Source organism: Camellia sinensis, chromosome 11 (assembly GCF_055761805.1).
Source record: "Camellia sinensis isolate YWXY chromosome 11, ASM5576180v1, whole genome shotgun sequence".
Taxonomy (NCBI): Eukaryota; Viridiplantae; Streptophyta; class Magnoliopsida; order Ericales; family Theaceae; genus Camellia; species Camellia sinensis.
Window position 1 is genome coordinate 67,387,182 of NC_138971.1, and position 23,892 is coordinate 67,411,073.

Consider the following 23,892-nt stretch of genomic DNA (forward strand, 5'->3'; position numbering starts at 1 on the left):
AATCCTAGGGGCATATCCACCACAAGAATATGAAGTTTTCCCTAGTCAACTCCCTTAGACATCTATTCAAGGGCTTTTATCACCTACAAGCACACCCCCCCTTCAACCCTCTCCCCCCCTTCAAAAAAAAAAAACAAAAGAAAAAAACAAAAGAAAGTATTTTGGTTAAAACAACAACAATTAATAGTAAAATTTGCTTAACATGGTTAGCCACCACCGAATCCTTCAAAAGGAGTCACCAATTTGAAACACAAATACTTGCACTCACATTAAAATAAGAAAGATAAGAAATAAATGAGAAAAGGAAAACAAAGATGAAACTCCAACATTAAAATAAGGCATGGACATACAATTGGCCCTCTCCATACAATAGGGAAAGAAACCCCATCGACATACACTTTACTCCATAATTTTCAATTGGAATCATTTTCTTATTTACTAGAGAAAAAAATATGTGAATCAAAAAATCTTATGGTTTTACTCAAAGAGTAAAGAAGCAGTAGAAAATATTATAATAGAATGCAAAAGGTACCAACTAAATCCAATTTAGCACCAATGTGGTACTAAGCAAAGCATATGCACAAAAAAATGAAGCAACATGTTAATGTTTTTATTAAATATATGTTATCACCTCTTTCAACCGCCAACCAAAATTCTCATTTCAAATATAGGAGTTGGAATCACACAAGTTATTTGTTCATTAGAATGTTAAGAACAAAAGAGTATAATTGGATTGGAGTTACTAATTTCAAATTTTAAGAGATAAAACAATCCCCCCCCTCCCCTCACAAAGAATTCAGGTAAACAATCTATAAATAAATATTAATGCAGTAATTTACTAGAATAGATGACAATGGAACATATATGAACTATGAGGGAATGAAGCAACAACCATAAAATCCAAAGAGATACTATGCATATATTCACAAATAATTAAAGAATAAAATACAATGCACCATCTACCCATATGCATGTGATCGATCATAGGAGTAAAAAAATATGTAACTCTTACCTCATTAAATGGACGAGGGTCGTATAAGAATAGAAGGGGTAATGACATGTTCAAATAATTTTAGATAGATCAATCAAAGAGGTATCTCCAATATAACTGTTGATCAATCACTGGATGACGAGGCTAAGTATTTCCCATTGTGTGAAAATTGCAAGAACCAGACTTCATCGTTGTGTTTTTGTAATACCTGTCATAAGAAGTACTAGAAAATAAACAATGAACTCCAAGTGATAGTTAAAGCCATATTGCAAATTAATAAACTATGTAATCAGGACAACATAAATAAATTTTTGGAAAAGAAAATTAACAATTAGGCTTTTAAGCTAAGACAAATATTACATATGTGTTCCTCCTCTAAACAAAGGGATTTATATAATGTGAGCAAGCATAACCAAAAACCATATTAAAATATACTTTACCAAAATGTTATAGACTACAGTGTGCTACTAAAAAAGCAAACGCAGGCCACAATTTTTAACTACACTACATGAATACTTCAAAATTTGTGAAAAACTTACCTTTGATATGATGGGATATGTGCCTACACACTCTCATTTGAACATATTCCCGAGAGGTATAATGTGAGGCAACAATAGGAGCTGGACCAACAGAAATGTTAGGACCTTCCCTAGAAAACTTTCAATGTATCTTAAGGATTGAAAACTTAGCTCTGTGTTTTCGTCTCTATTTTTTTGTTATTTTATGGTAAGCACTTATTACCAAAGAAGAAGGAATATACAATAAGGGTCAAGACACATGTCCAAAGGATATACAACGAAACGACTCGAGAGGCCCACTACCTTTCAAAAATAAGACAACTTAAAACTGAGATTAAGTTTCATATTATTTAGTTTCTTCCTTAAATCAAGAGTAACTTAATAAAAGTTTCCATTTGAGATTCTTTTTGTGTATGGGCTGTAAGTGCATCAGCTTATGAACTTGTCAATTGGGTGCCGATGGGTGTTTATTTATACAAATATTTATAATATGAGCTCTCTTGTCTGGTTTTGTTGTATATTTTTTGTGGGTGTAGTTTTCTATTGCAAGTGTTAATTTTTGTTCTTTAATTTTGGTCAGCAAAAATGAATTGAGCTGGTTGATCTAACCAGAGTTATTCAAAGTTTTTATTTTGCCTTTTTAATCATTTTAATCTGTCTCGCTATCCTACTTTTGTTCCTACTATTTGGTCCTTATTACTTGCACAAAATTTCACTATGATTAAGGGCATCTCCAATGGTTCACCAAATATTTCATCAAATCTAACTAAAAATATGGCGAATTCTTCTATCTGATATCAGCCACTCCAACAGTGAACTACTGTAGCTGTCAACAAAACACAGGTTGTCCGGGAGGACGATAGACCAGTCGACCGGTAAGAGCAAATGAATTTTTTTCCCCCTCCATTTTTGTTTCCCTCAATTCCTTTGCCATTTCTTTTTCCCTCAATTAAATCTTTTCCATTTCTTTTTGCCTCCATTAATTATTTCCCTCAAAAAATAGATATAAACAGATTAAACCATGTACTATATAAACCAAGCAAACAACGTTGTATCTAGAACCAACCATAACTAAAAAACAGAGCATAATGACTAGGTCAACTTCTTATCTGTTCACTGATTTTTCATCATCTTCTTCTTCTTCATCCTCTGATGATGAAAAAATTGTTGCACTTCTGGGTCTTTATGAGATAAATAATGCCAGTATGATACAAATTTTGAGAGCAAGTGATCAAACAAAGAGAAGAGGTGGTTTTGTTGTAGGACATAAATACATACGTTGCGATAGAAGGAAGGATCATGATCGATTGTTTGCAGATTATTTTGTGCCAAATCCATTTTATTCACCTGTAACATTTTAGAGATGTTTTAGAATGCGTCATCATCTGTATCTGCAAATTTTGAATGCCATTGAAGCACACGATCCATATTTTGTATAAGAAAAAAAGATACAGCTCATATTCTCAGATTGTCTTTGCTGCAAAAGATGACTTCAACAATTAGAATGCTCTCATATAGAGTGGTAGCAGATGCAGTTGATGATTATGTGCAAATTAGGAAAAGCACGGAAATTGAAAGTTTGAAATACTTTTGCAATTCAATAATCAAAATCTTTGGACCAAAATATTGTAGATCTCCAACAACAACTGATATTGCTAGATTACTTGCTATTAGGGAGGTTCGTGGGTTTCTGGGTATGTTGGGAAGTTTAGATTGCATGCTTTGGGAGTGGAAAAATTGTCCAACGACATGGCAAGGTCAAACGTAGGCTATCAGAAAAAGCCAACCATCATTCTTGAAGCAGTAGCTTCTTATGACTTATGGATTTGGCATGCATGGATCACACAATAACTTGACTGTCTTGGATTGGTCGCCCTTATTTTCTGATCGTTCCCAAGGTAAAGCTCTGCCTGTCCATTACACTATTAATGGACACACTTATAATATGGGTTATTACCTTGCTGATGGTATATACTCTCAATGGGCAACACTGGTTCAGACAATCTCATCTCTCCAAGGAGTAAAGAAGCAACATTTTGTAATGATGCAAGAGTCAGCAAGAAAGGATGTAGAGCAGGCATTCGAAGTGGTCCAATCCCAATTTGCAATTGTAGGTGGTCCAGAACGTTTTTGGGATCCCAAAATGCGTGGTAACATAAGAAAGAGTTGCGCTATATTGCACAATATGATTGTTGAAGATAAGAGAGATGAGCATCTTGATTTTGATTATGAAACATCATCAACCAACTCACCAGTAGTAGTTTCGTGTACTAGTAACAATGACTTTGAATCATTTATGCCCCATCATTTAGGTATTAGAGATAAGAATGCACATCATGCCCTCTGCAATGATTTAATAGAACATATGTGACATCTTTATGGTGAAAACTAACTTCACCAAGTGGACGAGAGGATGAACTTTTGGTTGGCTTTTTTGATTGGGAGGTGATTACGCAAGGATGGCTGTCAGTGTTTGTTGCTGCTCTTAAACCTGTACAGACTTCATTTGTGTTGTTACTCAAATGCTGTCAGTGTTTGTTGTTGGTGCTCTTCAACCTGTACACATTTGTTTTTGCTAGTATTATTGGTCCATTAATTTTGTCAATATCCGATTTAGTGTTAATTTTCAATGTACTAATGTGATAATTTACTGATGTTCTAATTGAAATTTGAAATGCACTGTTACTATTACTGATGTTCTAATTGAAATTTGAAATGTACTATTAATATTAAATTTACTGATGTCATGGAATCCAATTTACTATTAATATCATTTGAGTAATCTGTTGAAATGGCAAGCAAACTCAAATTTGTTCTCACTTTGATTTACTTCATGGTACCTTTTTTTTAGTTTGGCAAATTGGTTGATAGCCACATGGAGATTACTACTGTCAAATAATTTGACAGTAGCATCTAAAATGCTCCATATTAATTAAGAACAACTTTTGACCCAATTATAATTGATGGGAATTTTTTTTAAAAAATAAATTTCATCAAAGTCCTGGACTTTTGTGAGGCATCCAAGTGTGAATATTTATTTTCCATGACTTTTCAAAGCCTGCAGACTTCACCATCTTCATGAATGCATCATTTACACATACAACCATCCATCTGCTTCATTAAACAAATTGAACCACCTCATTACTTCCCTCCACTACCTACCTCATTTAAAGTGTGCATGTAAAATGGACTCTATATTCACAAAGCTCATATCTGTGTATTTTATAAAGAGTTGAAGGAAGTGTGCATCATTTTCAAAAGCAAAATTCGAAAACACAAGAATTCTTTTCTTCACAAAACCGGTCAACTGGGGGTCAACCGACCGGTCAACCTGCCCGGTTTGTGAATTCCAATTGAGCTCCAAGTGGTTCAGGCTACGGTTTTCTCATCCTTGTTCTGTTGCACTTCCTTTTCACACTATTTGGTCACCTCACATTGAAATTTACCACCTCTCAAATCCACTATTCACATTTAGCTCTCCCAATCAAATTCAACATATATTTAAAAGTCATGCCTAGAACCAAAATAGCAAGACTAGAACCTGGGTAGACCTTAAATCCTCCACCACGCCAACAACAGCCTCAAATTTCAATTTATCCAACTACTAATTTTCTCACTTATAATCATGAACAAGCCTTTCAATCTTTTTGTAGCTGACCTATTGTCATCGAAAGAAGGCTAAATCTCCCTCCTCAATATGATCCTCTGTTGGTTACCAAACTTGAGACTATGGGGTGGCTAAATTTAATAAATTTACCACAAAAGGTATATCCTTGTCTTGTGTCACTATTTTATGTTCACTTGAAATGTACTGATGAACAAGATGGAGACATTAGTATTATATCTTATGTAAAGGTAAATCTATTGAATTTGGCATCCCTACTTTGGCACGAATTATTGGAGTTGAGCAAGGGGATATGCAAATCTATTTTCACAGTGAGTCTGACCTGCTTGATATAGTTGGCAACATAAGTGAAGTATATACTACTATTTGTGAGAGTAGATTTACCATAAGTAATTTACAAGCAAGACATTTGAACCCCCACCTTCATATTCTCCATCGATTTATAATAGAAAAAATCACTTCCAAAAGAAGACATTTTGATGATGTTCCAATTTTTAATGCTTATTTACTATATTGTTTTGAAGTTGGACACAAATTGGATTTATGCTATATGCTCATGAAAGAAATGGTGGTTGCAAACGTTGGTCATATCACTGATCGATCACTAGGTTTTGGAGCTCTGCTGACTAAAATTTTCAAAGCTTTCAAGACCCGACTTGTAAGTGAAGCAGAGAGTAAAATCTCTTTAGCGATTTTGGAGTACACACTCACTTGAGTTGGTGGCACTGAAAATTTATTGCAAAGTTTGAATTCTCCAAATGCACCAATAGATAATGCTCCCGAAGACCCCCATGACAATACCATGCCACCAGGTCAACAACCTCAATATTGCACTGATTTTTTGACTACGGAACAAGAACGATACAATTAGCATGTTTAATGGGAATAATACATGGCTAATTAGTTCAACACATTTGCCACCGCTCAAAACTCATTAATTCAACAATTTGGTGAGTTTCGTGTGGACACTAAAAGACGTCATGAGGTTACAAGCAATCGCATTGATCAAATTGAGCATCGAGTCAGTGAGATCTACTGTAGACACCCCATTTTGACTGTCCTCAAGACTTGGATGTTCTTGCAGGTGCATCCAGTGACAAGTTTGATTGCTTGTCGAGTTCTCGAACTCCGCGGCGGAGGGCCACAGGTTTGAGCTTTCCAAACCCTGTATCAGTTATATCTCATTTTTGGGACCATGTTTTGGTGCTTTTAGTATGTTGCTTTTGGAGCACTGCTGGCCACTTTTGGGCACTGCCGGCCATGGACTTTGGCCTGCTGGCCATCACTGATGGCTGGCCGGCCACCAGTGCATCAGTAGATATTTTGTGATATTTTGTGCCAGCTGTTTGCACAGGTTGGAGTATCTGTTTGCACGTGGATGGTTGGATCTTTTTGAGAGGATTTTGTATCTTCTATATATAGAAGTCTTCCTCTTGCATGCAAGGGGTTAGAAATTTTGAAGACAAAAATTTCTCCCTCTCTCTCTCTAGAATCCTCTCTCTCTAAATATTTTGCCTTAAAGCTTGAATTCTCTACGCTTTTGCTTGTGAGCCTTTGATCAAACTTGATCATCTTTGTGTTGAGGTTGCTTGAGGTCCTATTTGAGCTCTAAAAGAGGGATTTAGCTTGGTTTGGCTTGCCTTTGTTGCCCATATAGCATATTCTCTTGAAAGAGGTAGAACTTCTTGTATTTTAGCTTAATTTAAATACTTGTTTGGCCCTCTTTGCATGCTATTTTGAGGCTGGTTTTGACATCTGAAATCTCTATTTTTATGTTTTAAAATAGTGGTTTGAGGTTTGTTTTGGAATTAGGGGTGCTTCACCCTTTTTGTAGTTTATTTGATTAAGTGTTGTGCCACTTTTCAAGCTTTCAAAACAACCTTTTTTTGGCCTTTTAGCCACTGACTTCTAGGGAATTTCAGTGATAGAAACTTGGTTTTGAGGTCTAAAATAGGAGAGGGTTGCCTCCCCTCCTTGTGTCTTGTTTGTAAGTGTAGATGGCCTAGCATATGAGCATGTTTTTCTACCTTTTTGTGACTTGATCTTAGCATATTTTAGCTACTAATTTGGCCTACTTTAGCTCTATTTTGAGTTGTCTTGATCATTTGAGCCTTGTTTTGTATAGCTATTGTAGACACCCCATTTTTGACCGTCCTCAAGACTTGGACGTCACCGTTTGAACACCCGGTGATCATCCATGTTTATGTTCGTTTGGAGTTCCCGGAGGTCTTGGCTACGCGCCTTGCCTTAGGACCTCCGAACTCGACTGTTTCATGTCTGGTTTTGCACCAAACACTTGTGTTTTTCTTTGGAGGGGTAGGAAATGCATTGTGAGGCATCCCCACACATCACCGGCCATGGCCAGAAGCCACCGGCTGGTGTTTTGTTTCCATCGGCAATATATATTGCCGGCCGGCACTCAATTCTGTCAAAATGGCATTTTTGAGGAGCCGACTACTGTTCATCTACTTTATGTAGATATTTTGTGCCAGCTGTGATAGCTGGCACCAACTCTGTTCCCCTCCATACACGTGTATGGAGGGATTTCCCTCTAAGCAAGCTTATTTGACAAGCTTTACAAGAGAGAGCTCTATAAGAGAGAGTCTCCTCTCTTGGCACTAGGGTTAGACAACATTTCAGAGGGTTTTGATATTAGGGTTAGGAATTTGTATCTATCCTATATCTCTCTCTCTCTTTCTTGAGCCTAGTGTGTGTATTTTGTCTTACTTTTGCTCACAAGCACCCACCATTACACCATCCCTTGGAGCTGAGACCTCTTGAGGGTTGTTTTTGAGGTTTTGAAGCTGGTTTCAACCTAAAAGAAGCTGCTGGTCCACCATAGTTGAAGGGGTCTTCAAGGGTAAGAAACTAGTCCCTTTATTCCCCATTCTTGCATACTTGTTTTACCTATCTTAGAACTGTTTTTGTGCTTAGTGTATAATACAAAAAAGTTCTTTTTTTAGGCCCTCTAAATATTTTATTTAGGGTGTTTTGTTGTTTGAGGTTGTTTGACCTCTCTTAAGCCTTGTGAGGCTCCATTTTGTGCTATTTTGTGTAAGCTCCGAGACCTTGGTGTTTGGGCCTCCTCACCACTGAAATCTTGAGGGATTTCAGAGGTGAAGATGGTGCCTTGAGGTCCCAAGAAGGAGAGGGCCACCCCCTCTCCTTGTTGTCCTTGAAATGGACCATTTTTTGCCTCTTGAGGGAGCACCTAGCTAAGGTTCATGTTGACCATGCCTTGGCTGTTTTTTGTGCCTATTATGTCATAATATGCCTCTGTTTTTTGTTGATTTTGGTACACCATGCATGCTTGGCATACCTACCTTGTAATGCCACTTTGTTGCCTTAACATGCCTTAGGTGGTAAACCCTTGTTCTAGCATGTTTTAGGCTTAGCTTTGTGAAGCTTTTGTGTATATTTTGCCATGTTTAAGGTCTGTCCTAGGTTGTTTGGGTCGGCTTTGGCATGCTTAGTATAGCCCCTTTGCATTCCGGCTTGTTGGCCTTAAGTGTGTGAATGTATAGCATGGCATTCTTGCATTGATTTAGTGGTTTGGAACTATCCACCATGTCATTTCAGTCCCCTTTGCATGCTTGTATGCTTGCCTTGGTTGTCTCTTTGATGCCTTATGAGCTTGTGTTATATGCTCCATGTTTTGGCCATTGTACATGCCTTTGAATTTGGGCCATTTAGATGCCATCTAGGGGGTCCCCTTTGCATGGTCTAGGTCTGCCTTGGACCTATTTTATGCCCCCTAGGCCTTGTGAGGCTTGGTTGGCTTAGCCATGGTTCAAGTCCCTTTGACTTGCTTCAAGTACTTGGGCCATTTATTGCATGCTTAGCCTATCTTGTTTGCTTGGTTTAGCACCATATTCTTGTATAATTTTTAGAGCTTAATGCATATCATTTATCCATGTTTGCATCCTCTTAAATGTGCTTGAGAATTGCTTTTAAATGCTTGAAGTATTGGACATCCTTTGCATGCATGTGTGTGTGTGTTTTAGTCCATCATTTTGGGCACTATGGCCACTGTTTTGGGCCTAATTAGAGCTGTCCAAATCATGTTTAAGTCCATACCTTGCTTGCTTGCATGCTTACCTTGCATGTTGTTTGCATGCTCGCATGTACATCTTGCATTTCTATGTTGCATCCTTAGCTTATACGCCTAGGTCGCATTGCATCTAGCATGCATCTCTTGTTCCTTGATCTAGTGATAGGAATTGGACTTTGGTTTGTTGGTTTTCATTGCATTTGACATCAAAATGTGCACACTTGGTCCCTTGGGCCATCACGCATGGAAATGCGCGATTGATGGTCCGAGAACCAAGGAGCATGTTCCTTTGAGTCATTAACATGATAAGGGACATGATTGGTGCATATATGGCTTGAATTGTATTGCCATGTTCTGCCTTGACCTCTGTTGCTGTCAAATGCAGATTCTGCAGGAACCTTCTGCCGACCGACAGTGTCCAATGCCGACCGGCAATCTTTCCATGGTCGATGGATGCATTCACAGCCGCTGATCACATACCACTGCCGGTGGCCATTCTATTCAGCCGGTGGTGTCTCCCAATGTCCAGGGAAGCAATCCTGAGACTTTGGCAGTCTTCAGAGGAGCATAGCATGGAAAACAGAGGCAACCTATGCATGGCAGTACACTTCCGAGCAAGACCCGAGCACGCGTGCACCGAACTCTCTTCCCGAGGCGGTTTACTGTTTTTCCTAGCTTAGTTAGTTTGTTAACTAATTAGGTGATTTGTAATAATTAATTAGCTAGGTTAGTTAATTCGTTATTTAATTTGTATTATTCTTTTGGTCCCTCCGAGCGAGGGTAAACTTGTAATAAGTGTGGGTGAGTGTGTGCATGTCTTCCAACGCCCACTTCTTTCTCCCTTTTACTTACCTGCTTTGACGGTTAGTAATAGATCATGTTTAAATTAGCATACCATATGCTATGCATGCGTGCATCCATTCATTCGTCTCGCATGCACCGGGCTCGGTACGTCATGCTAACTGCATTTGTACTTCAATTCCAAATTGAATACGTGCATCAACTGATTGCATTTCACATGCCATGTTTAGGTTAGCCGAGCCTATTCTAATTGCATTCTGTATGTGTTGCATTAGACATTCAAACATGGACTTGGATCATGCATCGTTTACTAATGAGTTTATTGTTTTGGCTCGGAGTACGATGTAAGTATTTTCATGTTTTAGCATATCGCATGCGTGTGAATGCTATCATAACAGCATGTTTACCATGTGGCTAGATGCTTATGTGATAAACTATTTGAATGCCTGTGGGTGAAGGTTGGGTTGCCTGAGTTGGAAACACTCGTTGAAATCCGTGTTTTAGCCTACTTGCGAGTAGCAAATTCCAAAACATTTTCCCAAGACAAACGGATATGCAATACTTATTTTCAAATTAGGCAATCTAGTCTATACTTGTTTGTTGTGCGCATAACGTAGTAATTCTAGGCTAATAATCGGGATAAGAACACATAATGTTTTCAAAAACGGATATCACGGTTAGTATAGGCCGATCTTCGGATCGGGCGAGAGGGGGTGCTCATAGCTGACCTTCTCCAATCGTACCCTAGCTCCCGAGCCGAGGCAACTCTGGTGATGACGGACATGTGGCCTTCGGCACCGAGTCAGGGTTTCCTTAATTCCCCCATAAAAAAAAAAATATTTAGGTGGCGACTCTGTATCTGGCAAAGCAGTCCATGTTTGGCACTTCTTTTCTAAAATCTGTTTTCTCAAAACAATTTGCCAGATTTGGACTCTTTGGTTCAGATTAAGAACCGTGACGCAAATCGAGTCCGAACTGTAGCGGGGCCCACGCGGACGCGTCTACAGTTTCTGGCGACTCTGCTGGGGATATTTAGAGAGCTTGACTCGAACTTGTGATATCCTGTTTTGATCCCATTTATGTGTTTCTTTGCATTGCATGTGCATTGGTGCGCCTAGGAACACAGTGTTTGCCATCTGCCATTCCTGAACGGTTTGCCGGAGGCTTGTCTTGTCAAGGCATGACCATAAGGCTGACCGGTTATGGGCTCTGACAGTATGGGAACACAAACCCCGGTTTTACCGGGGCACCCTTTTTGGCCACTCGACCTAGTGCATATTCGGATCCATAGTGACCATTCCAAATAAGGATAGGGTGCTTACCCGATGTTAGGTTGTTTGAAAACTGCTGCGTGCGTAGTGAAACCCTAGCTCCTGACAAAATAGGACAGGGAAACCCTACCCAACATAGGGGTGTTTTTGGTTCTCTTTACTTGCTATGTGCTTTTAGAGTGTATCTCTACAGAGAAAATACATATCAGTTTGCAAGTTTGAATATCTGGCCCGAGGGCACCAGTATCAGTGTTGTTGAGAACCAGTTATCTGCGGGTATCAAGTTCAGTTTTGGGGGACAGTGATTTCTAGGGAACAGTGATCAGCAGTAGAGTACAGTTGTTCAGCTACACCCGTGTTTGATCTGTTTGGGCTGAAATGCTGTTTGTTGTCTCTTTCAGTTTGGACAGCTGGTACAAAATAGCTAGTGCCCCCCCTTTGCTGAGGCAGGACTTATGATGACGCAGAATTCGGAGGAGATTGTGGTTATGACAGCTGCATTAGAGCAAGGGATCACTCTGCAAGGTGAGACCAATATAGATATGCCACATCCACCCAGGTCGCCTGTTGCGCACCCGGTCTGGGCCCCCCAGCTATACCAGGCTCGCGAGCCTACTACATTTGAACTAATGGGGATGATAGCTGATCTCCAGAGGTCTGTGGCGGATCTCGCCTACGGAATGTCAGCTTCACCTCCAGCCGCACCATATGCCGGGAGTTTTGTACCCCAGGAGCCCCCGCTGTTGGGGCGAATTGTGATCGAACTTAGCCAACCGGAGATGGCCTCCAGCTATGGCAATGACATGCCGACATCAACCCAAATCCTCGATCAAGCTGAGGCCAGAGGCAAGAACAAAATGAAGGCAGATGCCGACCCTAGTGAACAACTGCTGTGGGCAGTCGAGGCTTTGAAAGCCGCGGGGATGAACAAGTAACAGGTATCCGCAGTTGTGGCAAGAGCTGTGGAGGATACTTTCCCCACTCCACCTAAGGGTAGTTCAAGCCAGTCAGAAAATCGGGATAGGCCCCGTCATGCCAGAACAGTTTCTCCTATTCCCGTCCCTGCACCCGGGAAAGATCAGAAAGCTAATGCAGCGCCTGCCGACCCTTTTGCTTGTGCAGCCAGTAAGAACACTCAGACTTCAAAGTACCTGCCCCGAGGGCGCAGGACCTTTCATGCTCTCTATATGCCTCTGTCTAAGGCACTTCAGATCCTTGCCGAGAGGGGACACCTTAAACCCTTGGAGCCTCGGCCTCTCCCGAAGAATCTCCCTGCTACGCATGATGCTGCTCAGTACTGTGCGTACCACCAGCAGACAGGCCATGCAACCGACAATTGTTTCCGCCTTCGTCATGAGGTGCAAGATTTGATTGACAACGAGGTTATCCTCCCGCCCACCTCAGCTAAGTCCGTTACCACCCAGCTATTGGATTTTGAGGACACAGATACTGCAAGTATGTAATCAGAAAGTGAACCACCTGCGGGCGGCATTTGGTATATTTTGGATGTGGCGTCTGGCACGCATTTTTGAGCATTTGTGAATGCTAGCTTTGTAAATTCTGGCTTGGGTATCGATTCGATCTTTTGCTTTGAGTCTGTCTCTTTGTCTTGAGTCAGTCTTTTTGCTTAAGGGTCTGTCTTGTTGTAGCGAGTCAGTCCCCTTTGTATAGAATACCAGGTGATTCTGGGGTTGTTGCCCCGAACACCGTTTTGTCTTGTAATTACCAGTTTTTGTTTTTTGAGTCTGTTTCTGCCGAGGGGCCAGTTACACCAACAAATCTGAATGAAACAACTGTTGCTATCTCACTTTCGTGCTTGCTTTCAGTGTAAGTTAATTGTGCCAGAGGATTTGATTGGGCTGACAGTACATCTCGCCTGCTCTCTTGCGTGCCAAGCTCATTGCATTAACCTAAGTTTTTCAAAAAAACCATTTTTGAACACTGCGGTGATAAAAACGAAGAGGAAGAAATTCCTCTGGTTTTGCAAAACTTTGATCGAATTGAGAGAAAGAGAAGCATGCAAAGCCTTTTATGAATGAAATCATGCTTGTCGGCGTGAGTACTGGGAAGGATCCTGGCTTGATCCAGATTGGTTCCACACTATCTTCGACGCGAGCGATTTGTCGTTTTCTTAAAAACTTTCAAAAACAAATGTTTTACGCGGCCCTGTGAAGACCCGTGTGGGATCGCTCTTGAGATTGTGCAGCCTAGGATCGCTCTCAGCCTCAAGATTCAACCTGTTCGTTTCGAACCTTGAACCCGTTCAGAAAGTTCAACGGTCAAACGTCATGCAAGGTCTGTATGGCCAGATCAGAAGCAGCCCTCGAACAAGAGGCACCAAAGCCGAATCAAAAAGATTAGATCTCACCAAAAGAAGCTCGTGAAGCAACTGTGACGGATTCTTCTGCAAATCATTGCAACAGCCGTTCTCCTAGATACAGAGAGGCTTCAACTTCAAAAACCGTTTGGCATGGACTTGTTACACTTTTACCCTTTGAGAGGCTCGCTGGGCCGAAAACCCGGAAGGGCGACCTAGGCAAAAGTTAGAGCAAGAGAAAAATACAACAAAGCAAAAAATACAAAAAGAAAAGAGAAAAAGAAAGAGAAAAAGAGAAAATGCAAAAAAAAAGAAAAAAAAAACAGAAAAGAAAAGAAGTAAAGAAATGAATGAAAAAGGAATATGAAAAGAAAAGCTCGCAAGGTCGAAAACCCGCATCGGGCACCTTGGCAAAAGTTAGAGCCTGAAAAGTGAAGGTTAAAATACCCGAGTGTACCTTAACCGGAACTACGTAAGGCTTGATTCCCATGTTTGGGATACGTAGGCAACTTCATCAAGAAGTCCAGCCCCCAACGCTTTCATAGCGTCTCGGTCCATGCAATGGTTTCGACTTCATCCCAAAGTCCAGTCGCCAACACCTTCCAAGGTGACTGTGTCCATATATTTGTTATAACCGTCTTCGTCATCTCTGTGTCCAAGAGTTTGACCACCACCAATGAAGACTGTTTGCGGACTGCTGCGGCACCATCCAAACAAGGGGCAACTTTCCGTTGCCACGAGTCGTCGCAAGACGCCGTTCAAACCAGGGGCAACTTTCCGTTGCCATCCACCCCCTTCAAACTAGAGGCAATTTTCCATTGCCTCCGATCCAAGGTTGCGTATCTCAAAGAGTAAGTTCCATGCTCGTTGAGCATCGACTGTTTGCAAAATAGTTTTTGAAAATTTTTACCGAGGTTGACTATTTTCTCGAAAACTATTCCATTTTCTAAAACCGGACCATTTTCTTGGACCCAAAAAGGAAAATTTTCAGTGCTTACAACCTGACTTGCATGGTTTTCAAATCAAAATCGAACAAGTGTGTTAATCTAACTCTCATTTTGATCAAAACTGTTTTAGTAGAAAGCAAAAACAAAAAATGGTCAAAATGATGAACTAGGGGCACAGTTGAGTCAGGCGTTCTGTCTTCCCCCCGTCGTCAACATACTTGCCAGGAGGGCACTCTACCCACCAGAAGAAATAGTTGTGAGCTAACAGCATCGGGCACGAACCCGCAACTTCCTATTCACTCATTAATCACCTTGGGGAGGGATGAAAAATGAGAGAATAAAGAATAGAGAGGTGTAAGTTGAGAGGAAAAGCGAGCCGAAGGGTTTTGAGAGAAAAACCGAGCCTGAGGGCCGAGTGATGTGAGAATCACAAATGAGAAAAGGGTGGGAAACAATACCCAGAGAAACCGGCTCCTCGTGATCTGAGGTCCCCCGTCTTCGTTGACGTGTCTGTGTGTCGTGTCTTTTTGATTTGTCGGTTTCGTCTTTTGTTTTTAGTCTTTCCCGAGCGTGTCTCGTTGTGTTTAGGTCGTGTACCTTTGTCGAGTCCTTTTCCGCTGTATCCAGTTGTAGGCTCGATACCCCGGGTAAGAAAACCCCTTTTCCGAAAGTTAATCGTTTGTGCCCGGAATGCTGTGCCATTCTCTACAATTGGACGAACCAAAAGAAGGAAGGGAAAATTTGGGGCATCCGAGCATGTTTTAATCCTAGCCGATGTCACCTTTGAAGGCCGTCTTGTCAGATTGGGCTGTTTTGTTCAAAGTTTGCCGTGTGCAGAATAAACCAAATGTTGGGTTATGGGCTTTATGTAGATTAATCCCCAGTAGGGTAAGGGCGGTGTATCCAGAATCAGGCAGTGGGTTACTTGGGTTATTTTGCTACTGGCTATTTAGTTATCTGATTATTACAGTGCAAGTGTTCAATTTTCAGACAACCAATCAATTTCATTTACATTGAGGTGTAACATGATGCAATGCAGTGGAATATAAAAAAAATGTAACATTTTTCAGATAAAAAGCCTGTTTCATTTCATCATCTTTTCAAATACACAAGTTTTGGAAACAAAAATCTGCCTGCGGCAGTACAAAGTATCCTAACTACCAACAAAAGGGAAAAGTACAAGAAAGAAGAAAAACAACAAAAAATCTGCATCTGTGTCAAGCGGCTCCGGGGGCTATCAATCTGTCCTGGTCCTCTTCCTGGACGAAGGTCCAGGAGCATCATCAGCATCGTCATCAGAGCCCGAGCCAGAACCGCCTCCGGTCTCCTCCTCCGATGACTCCGCCTCCGACTCTGCCTCGGACTCGTCATCATCATCATCATCATCGTCATCAGGGGTCGGCGCCCGAGAACTACTCCCTACATGAGTACGCCCTCCCCTGGTACGGGGACGTGCAGTGTCTTCACGCCCTCCTCGAGCAGGAATAGAAGGCCTAGCTGAAGCACCGACCATCGGGGGAATCTGGAAGGGAGGCTGAAAAGCATAAAAGGGCAAATACATCAGAATACTGTGAGCAGTGTATCAGTGCAGAATGCTGTGTACAGTGTGAGAATGCCGTGAGCAGTGTATCAGTGCAGAATGCTGTGAACAGTGTGAGAATGCCGAGGGCAGTGTATCAGCGCAGAATGTAGTATACAGTGTGTGAATGCCGTGGGCAATTTATCAAGTGCAGAACGCAGTGTATAAATGCAGTGTATGCAGTATATCATGTGATGTGAGATCGGTGTGGCAGGTGTTGTGTCGTGCATCAGATTATGTGAAGCAGCTTATGAGTGGTTTGAGACCGTCATCAGAAAATCATACCGGAATACTGTAGAGGGCCAGGAGGTCAAAAGTCTGCTGCAGCATCCCCATCATGGAGGCGTTCAACTCCACGGACTGTCGGGTGTACTCGGAGGACGCCTGCAAGAGTATAAGATACATCAGTATTCCGCGGAATGTCGAATAAACTGAAATGAAATGCAGATGCAAGATGCAAAATCAAGTAATACATACCAGAGGCAAGTCGGGGATACCGGCTAACTCATGACCAGCCGGGGGAGGAGCAAAGGGGATCTGGTAGGTCGCCCCATCCCGCCCTCTATATGACAGTACGGTGGGCAAGGCGGGCCAGCCAGTCCCCCGTCCCCCCTGAGCTCCGCTCCTGCCATGCACTCGAGCCCTCCTCGATGTACCCGCTCCAGCCCCAGCTCTCGCTCCAGCTGCCGGCGCCGCTGGCCTCTCCCCCTCAGCTCGGCGACCACCGCTCAAGGGTCGCATAATATAGGTCCGGACGTACTCTGCGTAGTCGCCCTCGCCTCTGTGATGCTCCGCACTCCAGCCGACGGTGAAGTCCCTCATCTGCTCAAGAGAGAACCTCTCCGTATGCCTCATATGCGTAGGAGGCGGACCCGGCACTATCTGCTCTGGTAAACCTAGGGTCTGACGCAAGAAGCGCTCGCCCAGGTACCAAGCCCGACAGACCGAGCCCTCCAACAGAATCTGGCAACGGGCAGTCTCCTCCGCGCCCTCATAGTGATCCCTCACCACGGCCGGCAACGGAGCCCAGGGCTGCCAGGTGATCTGAATATGAAATGCAGTTTATTATCTACTATTATTGAAAACATATGGTGAGAAGCAAAGCCAAAATAATAAACTCTAAAGTTGAACATACCTCCGCGGCGGTGATGGTGTCGAAGTATCGGCGGAAGAAAATAAGAGACTCCCGTGGCCTCTGCACGCATCGCACATCGAAGCGATGAAAGAAAGGGACGCCAAGTGGGATCTCCTCATCGGGTACTGGGGCAAGCCTAGGAAAGTAGGCATACACCCATAACTGCAGAATAGATATCAGTATGACTGTCAGATAAGGCAGAATACAAAATAAAGCAGAAATGGCAGAACCGTGTGTTGTGCAGTGTATTGTGCAGAGTGTACAGTGTGAGCAGTGTGCAGACAGTGTAAAGTAGAGTATATGTGTGCCGGGTGTGCAGTATACAGTCAGTGTTGTGCAGAGTGTACAGTGTGAGCAGTGTGCAGACAGTGTAAAGCAGAGTATATGTGTGCCAGGTGTGCGGTATACAGTCAGTGTGGTGCAGAGTGTACAGTGTGAGCAGTGTGCAGACAATGTAAAGCAGAGTATATGTGTGCCGGGTGTGCAGTATACCGTCAGTGTGGGGCAGTGTACAGTATATGTGTAGTGTACAGAATACAGAAAGCAGAAAGCAGAAATGTAAAAGGGAAGAGGACATACCTCCCAGGCTCGCCAATAGCCACCAAGGAGCTGTCCGCTGAGGCGGGAAGAAGAGCTCATATAACCGTACAAAGTGGCCAGAGCGGCGCCACCCCAGTCGTAGTGGCGGATCTGCCTGACGTCCACCAGTGCGCTCAACAGGCATAAGGGCACGGTGTTCGCCCAATCGGCGAAGAGAGTCGTCCTAAAGAGGAACATAATGAAGCCCCGCGCGTACTGGTCCACCTCCTCTGGGGACATCTGCACCTCCTCTGCCAAGGCCGGCTGGATCCGGAAGTGGCTCTCAAACCACGAGTACCTAACAAACCCCGCTCGAACGAGGGGAGGCTGCGTACCGAGCAAGTATAGCTGGGCAGCGTCCCACTTGTCCATATCCGTGCTAAAAGGGATCGGATCACCCCCTACCCCAATGCCAGTAAGCATCGAGAAGTCGTAAGGGGTCATCGTCATATCCCCTACGACGGAGAAGTGGAAGGAGTCGGTGGTATCCCACCACCTCTCCGCTAGAGCAGCGAGCAAGGGCCTGTAGGTAGTCAGTCGAGAAAGCCCCCTGTAGAAGATGCCAAAGCCGACCTCGTCGACGATGACACGAACCGCATCTGGCAGCTCGAGGTACCAGTCCCGAGCACCGGTGTTCCCATACCCACGAATGGTATGGGAATCCCCCTGTAATCAAAAACAACAATTGCAAGGCAATATTCAAAACGCAGTTCTAAAAAGCATGTAGGTATACAGCATGTGTGTATGTTTCCGGATTCAAGCAAATACCGGGTGCCAGTGAGCTTACAGTGAACTACAGCGTGTGATGTGTCAGCGTGTTTGGGTGGTTCAGGGCAGATGCAGCATGTGTGCATGTTTTCGGATTCAAGCAAATACCGGGTGCCGGTGTGCCTACAGCGAACTACAACGTGTGACGTGTCAGCGTGTTTGGATAGTTCAGTACAATGTAGCATGCGTGCATATTTTCAGACCCAAGCCAATACCCGGTAACAGTGTGTGTGCAGTGAAATACAGTGTGCGCCGTGTGTTTGGGTGATTTGAAGCCAGTGCAGTGTGTGTGCATGTGTCAGTCTCAAACAGATATCAGTTGCGCGTATGTTTACAATCAACTACAGTATACAACATATCAGAATTAAGCAGTTAAAGAGCATAACCAGCTACGGTAGTTTTGCATCCTACATTGTAGAAAGTAAAGCAGAGAAGGAAAATTACCTCGGAAGCACCGAAGGACAGGTGGGAGGTAGGCTCGCGAAGTAGTAGCTCGCGTGGCACGTGCCTCTCGAAGCTCCGGAACTGGCGTAGTCCGTCAGGGATCATCTCGTGAACTGCAGGCCTGTAGGTCTCCGAATCGAACGGCCGGATACAGAGTGGCAAGGGCTCAACCTCAGGGTCCATCTCGAGCTCCGGAGGAGCCCCGCCCTGTGGGAGATCATCTGCCATCTCGAAGGGGGTGTGAAAATGGCCGGAAGGCGAAAAGTCGGGCGAGAAAATGAAAAGTCAACAAAAAGTCAAACCCCGAGAGGGTCGGAAAAGGCCGAAAAAGCCGGAGTACGGAAAAGGTACGGATATCGAGAAAAACTCGAGGGAAACAAGCCCCGAGTGGCGAAAATCAAGAAAGAAACACCGAAACGAAGTTTCGTTCGGTTGAAAATGTCCGAAACGCGGAGGAGATCGCGAATCGAACAACGAAATGGGAGCTAGAACGCAAGAAAAGGAGAGAATCAAGGGAGGAAAATGCTCTAGAGAGAGAGGGGATTTTCGACTAAGGAGGCGTGAGGAAAATAGGGTTAGAAACCCTATTTTAAAAGACCCGTGCCGAAATGGCAAAACTGCCCCGATACAGGAACTCTTTGCCGGCCGGCCACATTCTTTGCCGGTCGGCAAAATATTGTGCCGATGGAATTGCATGATGGCCGGTGGGCATCCGGTAACCTCCTACAGTGATTTTGGAGCCTCCTACACCCTTGTTTGAGTTATTTGTGGGGTCTAGGGCCTTTAGTGCTCAAAACAGTGCAAAACAGGGTGCTTCCGACGCTTAACCGGCCTTCGTTGTGACCTCGGGTCGTATCTTCTGTGCGTGGCACTCGAATTCGCGCAAGGTGTATCCTTTTCGTATCCTTTTGGCTTTTACGAAACTCAAAAGTTGCCCCCCTGTGCATCGCATATCAATCGCACTGTCTTGTGCATTTCAAGTCAATTGCATTGTCTTGTGCACTCGCGTTGTCTAACGCATTGCACTATTTTGCGCATCTCATTGCATTTTGCATGATTGTTCAATTTCATTACCTGTGTAGACCGCATGTTTTGCTTGCGTAGACCGCATGATTGTTCAATTTCATTACCTGCTTAGATCGCATGTTTTGCTTGCGTAGACCGCATGATTGTTCAATTCCATTACCTGTGTAGACCGCATGTTTTGCTAGCGTAGACCGCATGTTAATTTCATTACTTGCGTAGACCGCATGTTTTGCTTGCGTAGACCGTATGATTGTTCAATTCCATTACCTGTGTAGACCGCATGTTTTGCTTGCGTAGACCGCATGTTAATTTCATTACTTGTGTAGGCCGCATGTTTTGCTTGTGTAGACCGCATGTTTATTCAATTTCATTACTTGCGTAGACCGCATGTTTTGCTTGCGTAGACCGCATATTTATTCAATTTCATTACCTGCGTAGACCGCATGTTTTGCTTGCGTAGACCGCATGATTATTCAATTTCATTACCTGCGTAGACCGCATGTTTTGCTTGCGTAGACCGCATCATTGTTCAATTTCATTACCTGCGTAGACCGCATGTTTTGCTTGCGTAGACCGCATGATTGTTCAATTCCATTACCTGCGTAGACCGCATGCTTTGCTTGCGTAGACCGCATAATTGTTCAATTCCATTACCTGCGTAGACCGCATGTTTTGCTTGCGTAGACCACATGATTGTTCAATTTCATTACCTGCGTAGACCGCATGATTGTTCAATTCCATTACCTACGTAGACCGCATGTTTTGCTTGCGTAGACCGCATGATTGTTCAAATTCATTACCTGCGTAGACCGCATGTTTTGACTCGCGTAGACCGCATGCTTATGTTCGATTTCATGGCTTGCATAGACTGCATTCCTATGATCAGTTTCGTTGCCCGCGTAGACCGCGTGCTCTACTTACATATCTGTGCTTTCACAGCATTATTATGCTTCCCGCTTGTTTTGCGTTGTCACGCATTTTCAAATACATTAATATGCGTCGTACCTGTTGGGTTGTTTTCTTTACAGGCACGATATTGTATGTACGGTTCATATGAGGCTGGTGCAACCAGACGAACCGCGCAGGTATATCCACGGTCTAGGAGACCCTAAATCCTCTGAAGGTGCAAGTCCTTCGGTGTTTGTTGTGCCCGAACGACTTTTGTTAAATTTGCATTATCGTGCATCTTAAAGCCGCGTGTTGTCGCGCATTCCATGCAACATGCATTTTATACATCATTTGCATTTCAAAAAAAAAAAAAAAACACACATGCATTGTCACGCATCATCATAAATAGTTGCATTGTCATGCATCATTAGAACATAGTGCATACTACATTGTCATGCATGTTTGTAAGTATCCATTCCATTGCATATTTGTAGATATTGCATTATAGCTTGCATGCATTCATTGCATCACCTTTCATCTATGGCTCGCGCCTTTCCATGTTGAGCTTGGTCTGGTATGTGCCCATACTTCTCGTGTCAAAGCATAGTTCAGTGGACCGTTCTATGTTAGACGCGGCTTGTACGTGTACATGCCCTTCCTAGGCAAGATTTGGTTTGGCCCGCAGGCCATATCCATTGTATTGCATTTCCATTCCATTGCATATTTGTAGATATTGCATTATAGCTTGCATGCATTCACTGCATCACTTTTCATCTATGGCTCACACCTTTCTATGTTGAGCTTGGTCTGGTATGTGCCCATACTTCTCGTGTCGAAGCATAGTTCAGTGGACCGTTCTATGTTAGACGCGGCTTGTACATGTACATGCCCTTCCTAGGCAAGATTTGGTTTGGCCCGCAGTCCATATCCATTGTATTGCATTTCCATTCCATTGCATATTTGTAGATATTGCATTATAGCTTGCATGCATTCACTGCATCACCTTTCATCTATGGCTTGCACCTTTCCATGTTGAGCTTGGTCTGGTATGTGCCCATACTTCTCATGTCGAAGCATAGTTCAGTGGACCGTTCTATGTTAGACGCGGTTTGTACGTGTACATGCCCTTCCTAGGCAAGATTTGGTTTGGCCCGCGGGCCATATCCATTGTCTCTATTTCCATGCATCATTGCATATTTGTAGATATTGCATTATAGCTTGCATGCATTCACTGCATCACTTCCATCTATGGCTTGCACCTCTCCATGATGAGCTTGGTCTGGTATGTGCCCATACTTCTCATGTCAAAGCATAGTTCAGTGGACCGTTCTATGTTAAACATGGCTTGTATGTGTACATGCCTTGCCTAGGCAAGATTTGGTTTGGCCTACGTGCCATATCCATTGCCATTTCCCCAGTATTTTCATTATATATATTACATTGTAGTGTAATTGTTGCATCCAGCATTAGGATCGTAGTCCTTTCCCCAGCGGGTCGTTTCCCCACTTGTGTCAATCCCCCCCCCCCAATACTTGTTCTTGTGTCCGTCTACATTACTCATAGTTCAGTAGACCGTTCTATGGTAGACGGACTTGTTACCTCCATCAATCTATTTGACATAGGCGTGGTTTCGAACCGCTCACGATTGGATCATGATTCAATTGCTTTGCATATAGTTTGCATTGTTTCAATTACATTGCATCTTTATTTGCATTGTTTATACATTGTTTTGTACATATTGTATATCATTTTGTGTCCATTCTTGCATTGTCATGCATGTTGCTAATAACATCGTACCTGTTAAGTTGTTTTCTTTGCAGGCACGATATTGTATGTACGGTTCATTTGAGGTTGGTGCAACCAGACGAGCCGCACAGGTATTGTATCCTCTGAGTGAGACGTATTGAGAATTGCATAATTCTCTTACATCCTTTCTGCATTGTAGTGTAGTCCGGTGTACGCTAGCTTAAAACTGTTGCATGTGTGCTTCGTTACAGCTTTTATTTGCATGATCATAAGTTATATCCGGCTCTGTGCATTGTCTTGCATTTTGCCCCTGCGTTCGGGCGCATATCTTGTTTGTCTTGCATGATTGTCTGAGTCTTCGGCCTTGTCAAAAATGGGTCGTCTCTGGGCTTTGACATTCACTCCCGTCATTGTTATGACTTTCGAGTTTTGTCAAAGAGGGGCAACTGTAGACACCCCATTTTTGACCGTCCTCAAGACTTGGACGTCACCGTTTGAACACCCGATGATCATCCATGTTTGTGTTCGTTTGGAGTTCCCGGAGGTCTTGGCTATGCGCCTTGCCTCAGGACCCCCGAACTCGACTGTTTCGTGTCTGGTTTTGCACCAAACACTTGTGTTTTTCTTTGGAGGGGTAGGAAATGCATTGTGAGGCATCCCCACATATCACCGGCCATGGCCAGAAGCCACCGGCTGGTGTTTTGTTTCCATCGACAATATATATTGCCGGTCGGCACTATTTGTTGCCGGTCGGCACTCAATTCTGTCAAAATGGCATTTTTGAGGAGCTGACTACTGTTCATCTACTTTATGTAGATATTTTGTGCCAGCTGTGATAGCTGGCACCAACTCTGTTCCCCTCCATACACGTGTATGGAGGGATTTCCCTCTAAGCAAGCTTATTTGACAAGCTTTACAAGAGAGAGCTCTATAAGAGAGAGTCTCCTCTCTTGGCATTAGGGTTAGACAACATTTCAGAGGGTTTTGATATTAGGGTTAGGAATTTGTATCTATCCTATATCTCTCTCTCTCTTTCTTGAGCCTAGTGTGTGTGTTTTGTCTTACTTTTGCTCACAAGCACCCACCATTACACCATCCCTTGGAGCTGAGCCCTCTTGAGGGTTGTTTTTGAGGTTTTGAAGCTGGTTTCAACCTAAAAGAAGCTGCTGGTCCACCATTGTTGAAGGGGTCTTCAAGGGTAAGAAA

At 43.2% G+C, this 23,892-nt stretch overlaps 1 protein-coding gene across 1 annotated transcript; it reads left to right on the forward strand.

The window, feature by feature from the left end:
- The first annotated feature begins 2,995 nt into the window (after window positions 1-2,995).
- LOC114261813 (uncharacterized) lies at window positions 2,996-3,880 on the forward strand. The gene is made up of 2 exons (XM_028202126.2): window positions 2,996-3,203; window positions 3,408-3,880. The coding sequence occupies exons 1-2, from the start codon at window positions 2,996-2,998 to the stop codon at window positions 3,878-3,880; spliced, it is 681 nt and encodes a 226-aa protein (XP_028057927.2).
- The last annotated feature ends 20,012 nt before the right edge of the window (window positions 3,881-23,892 follow it).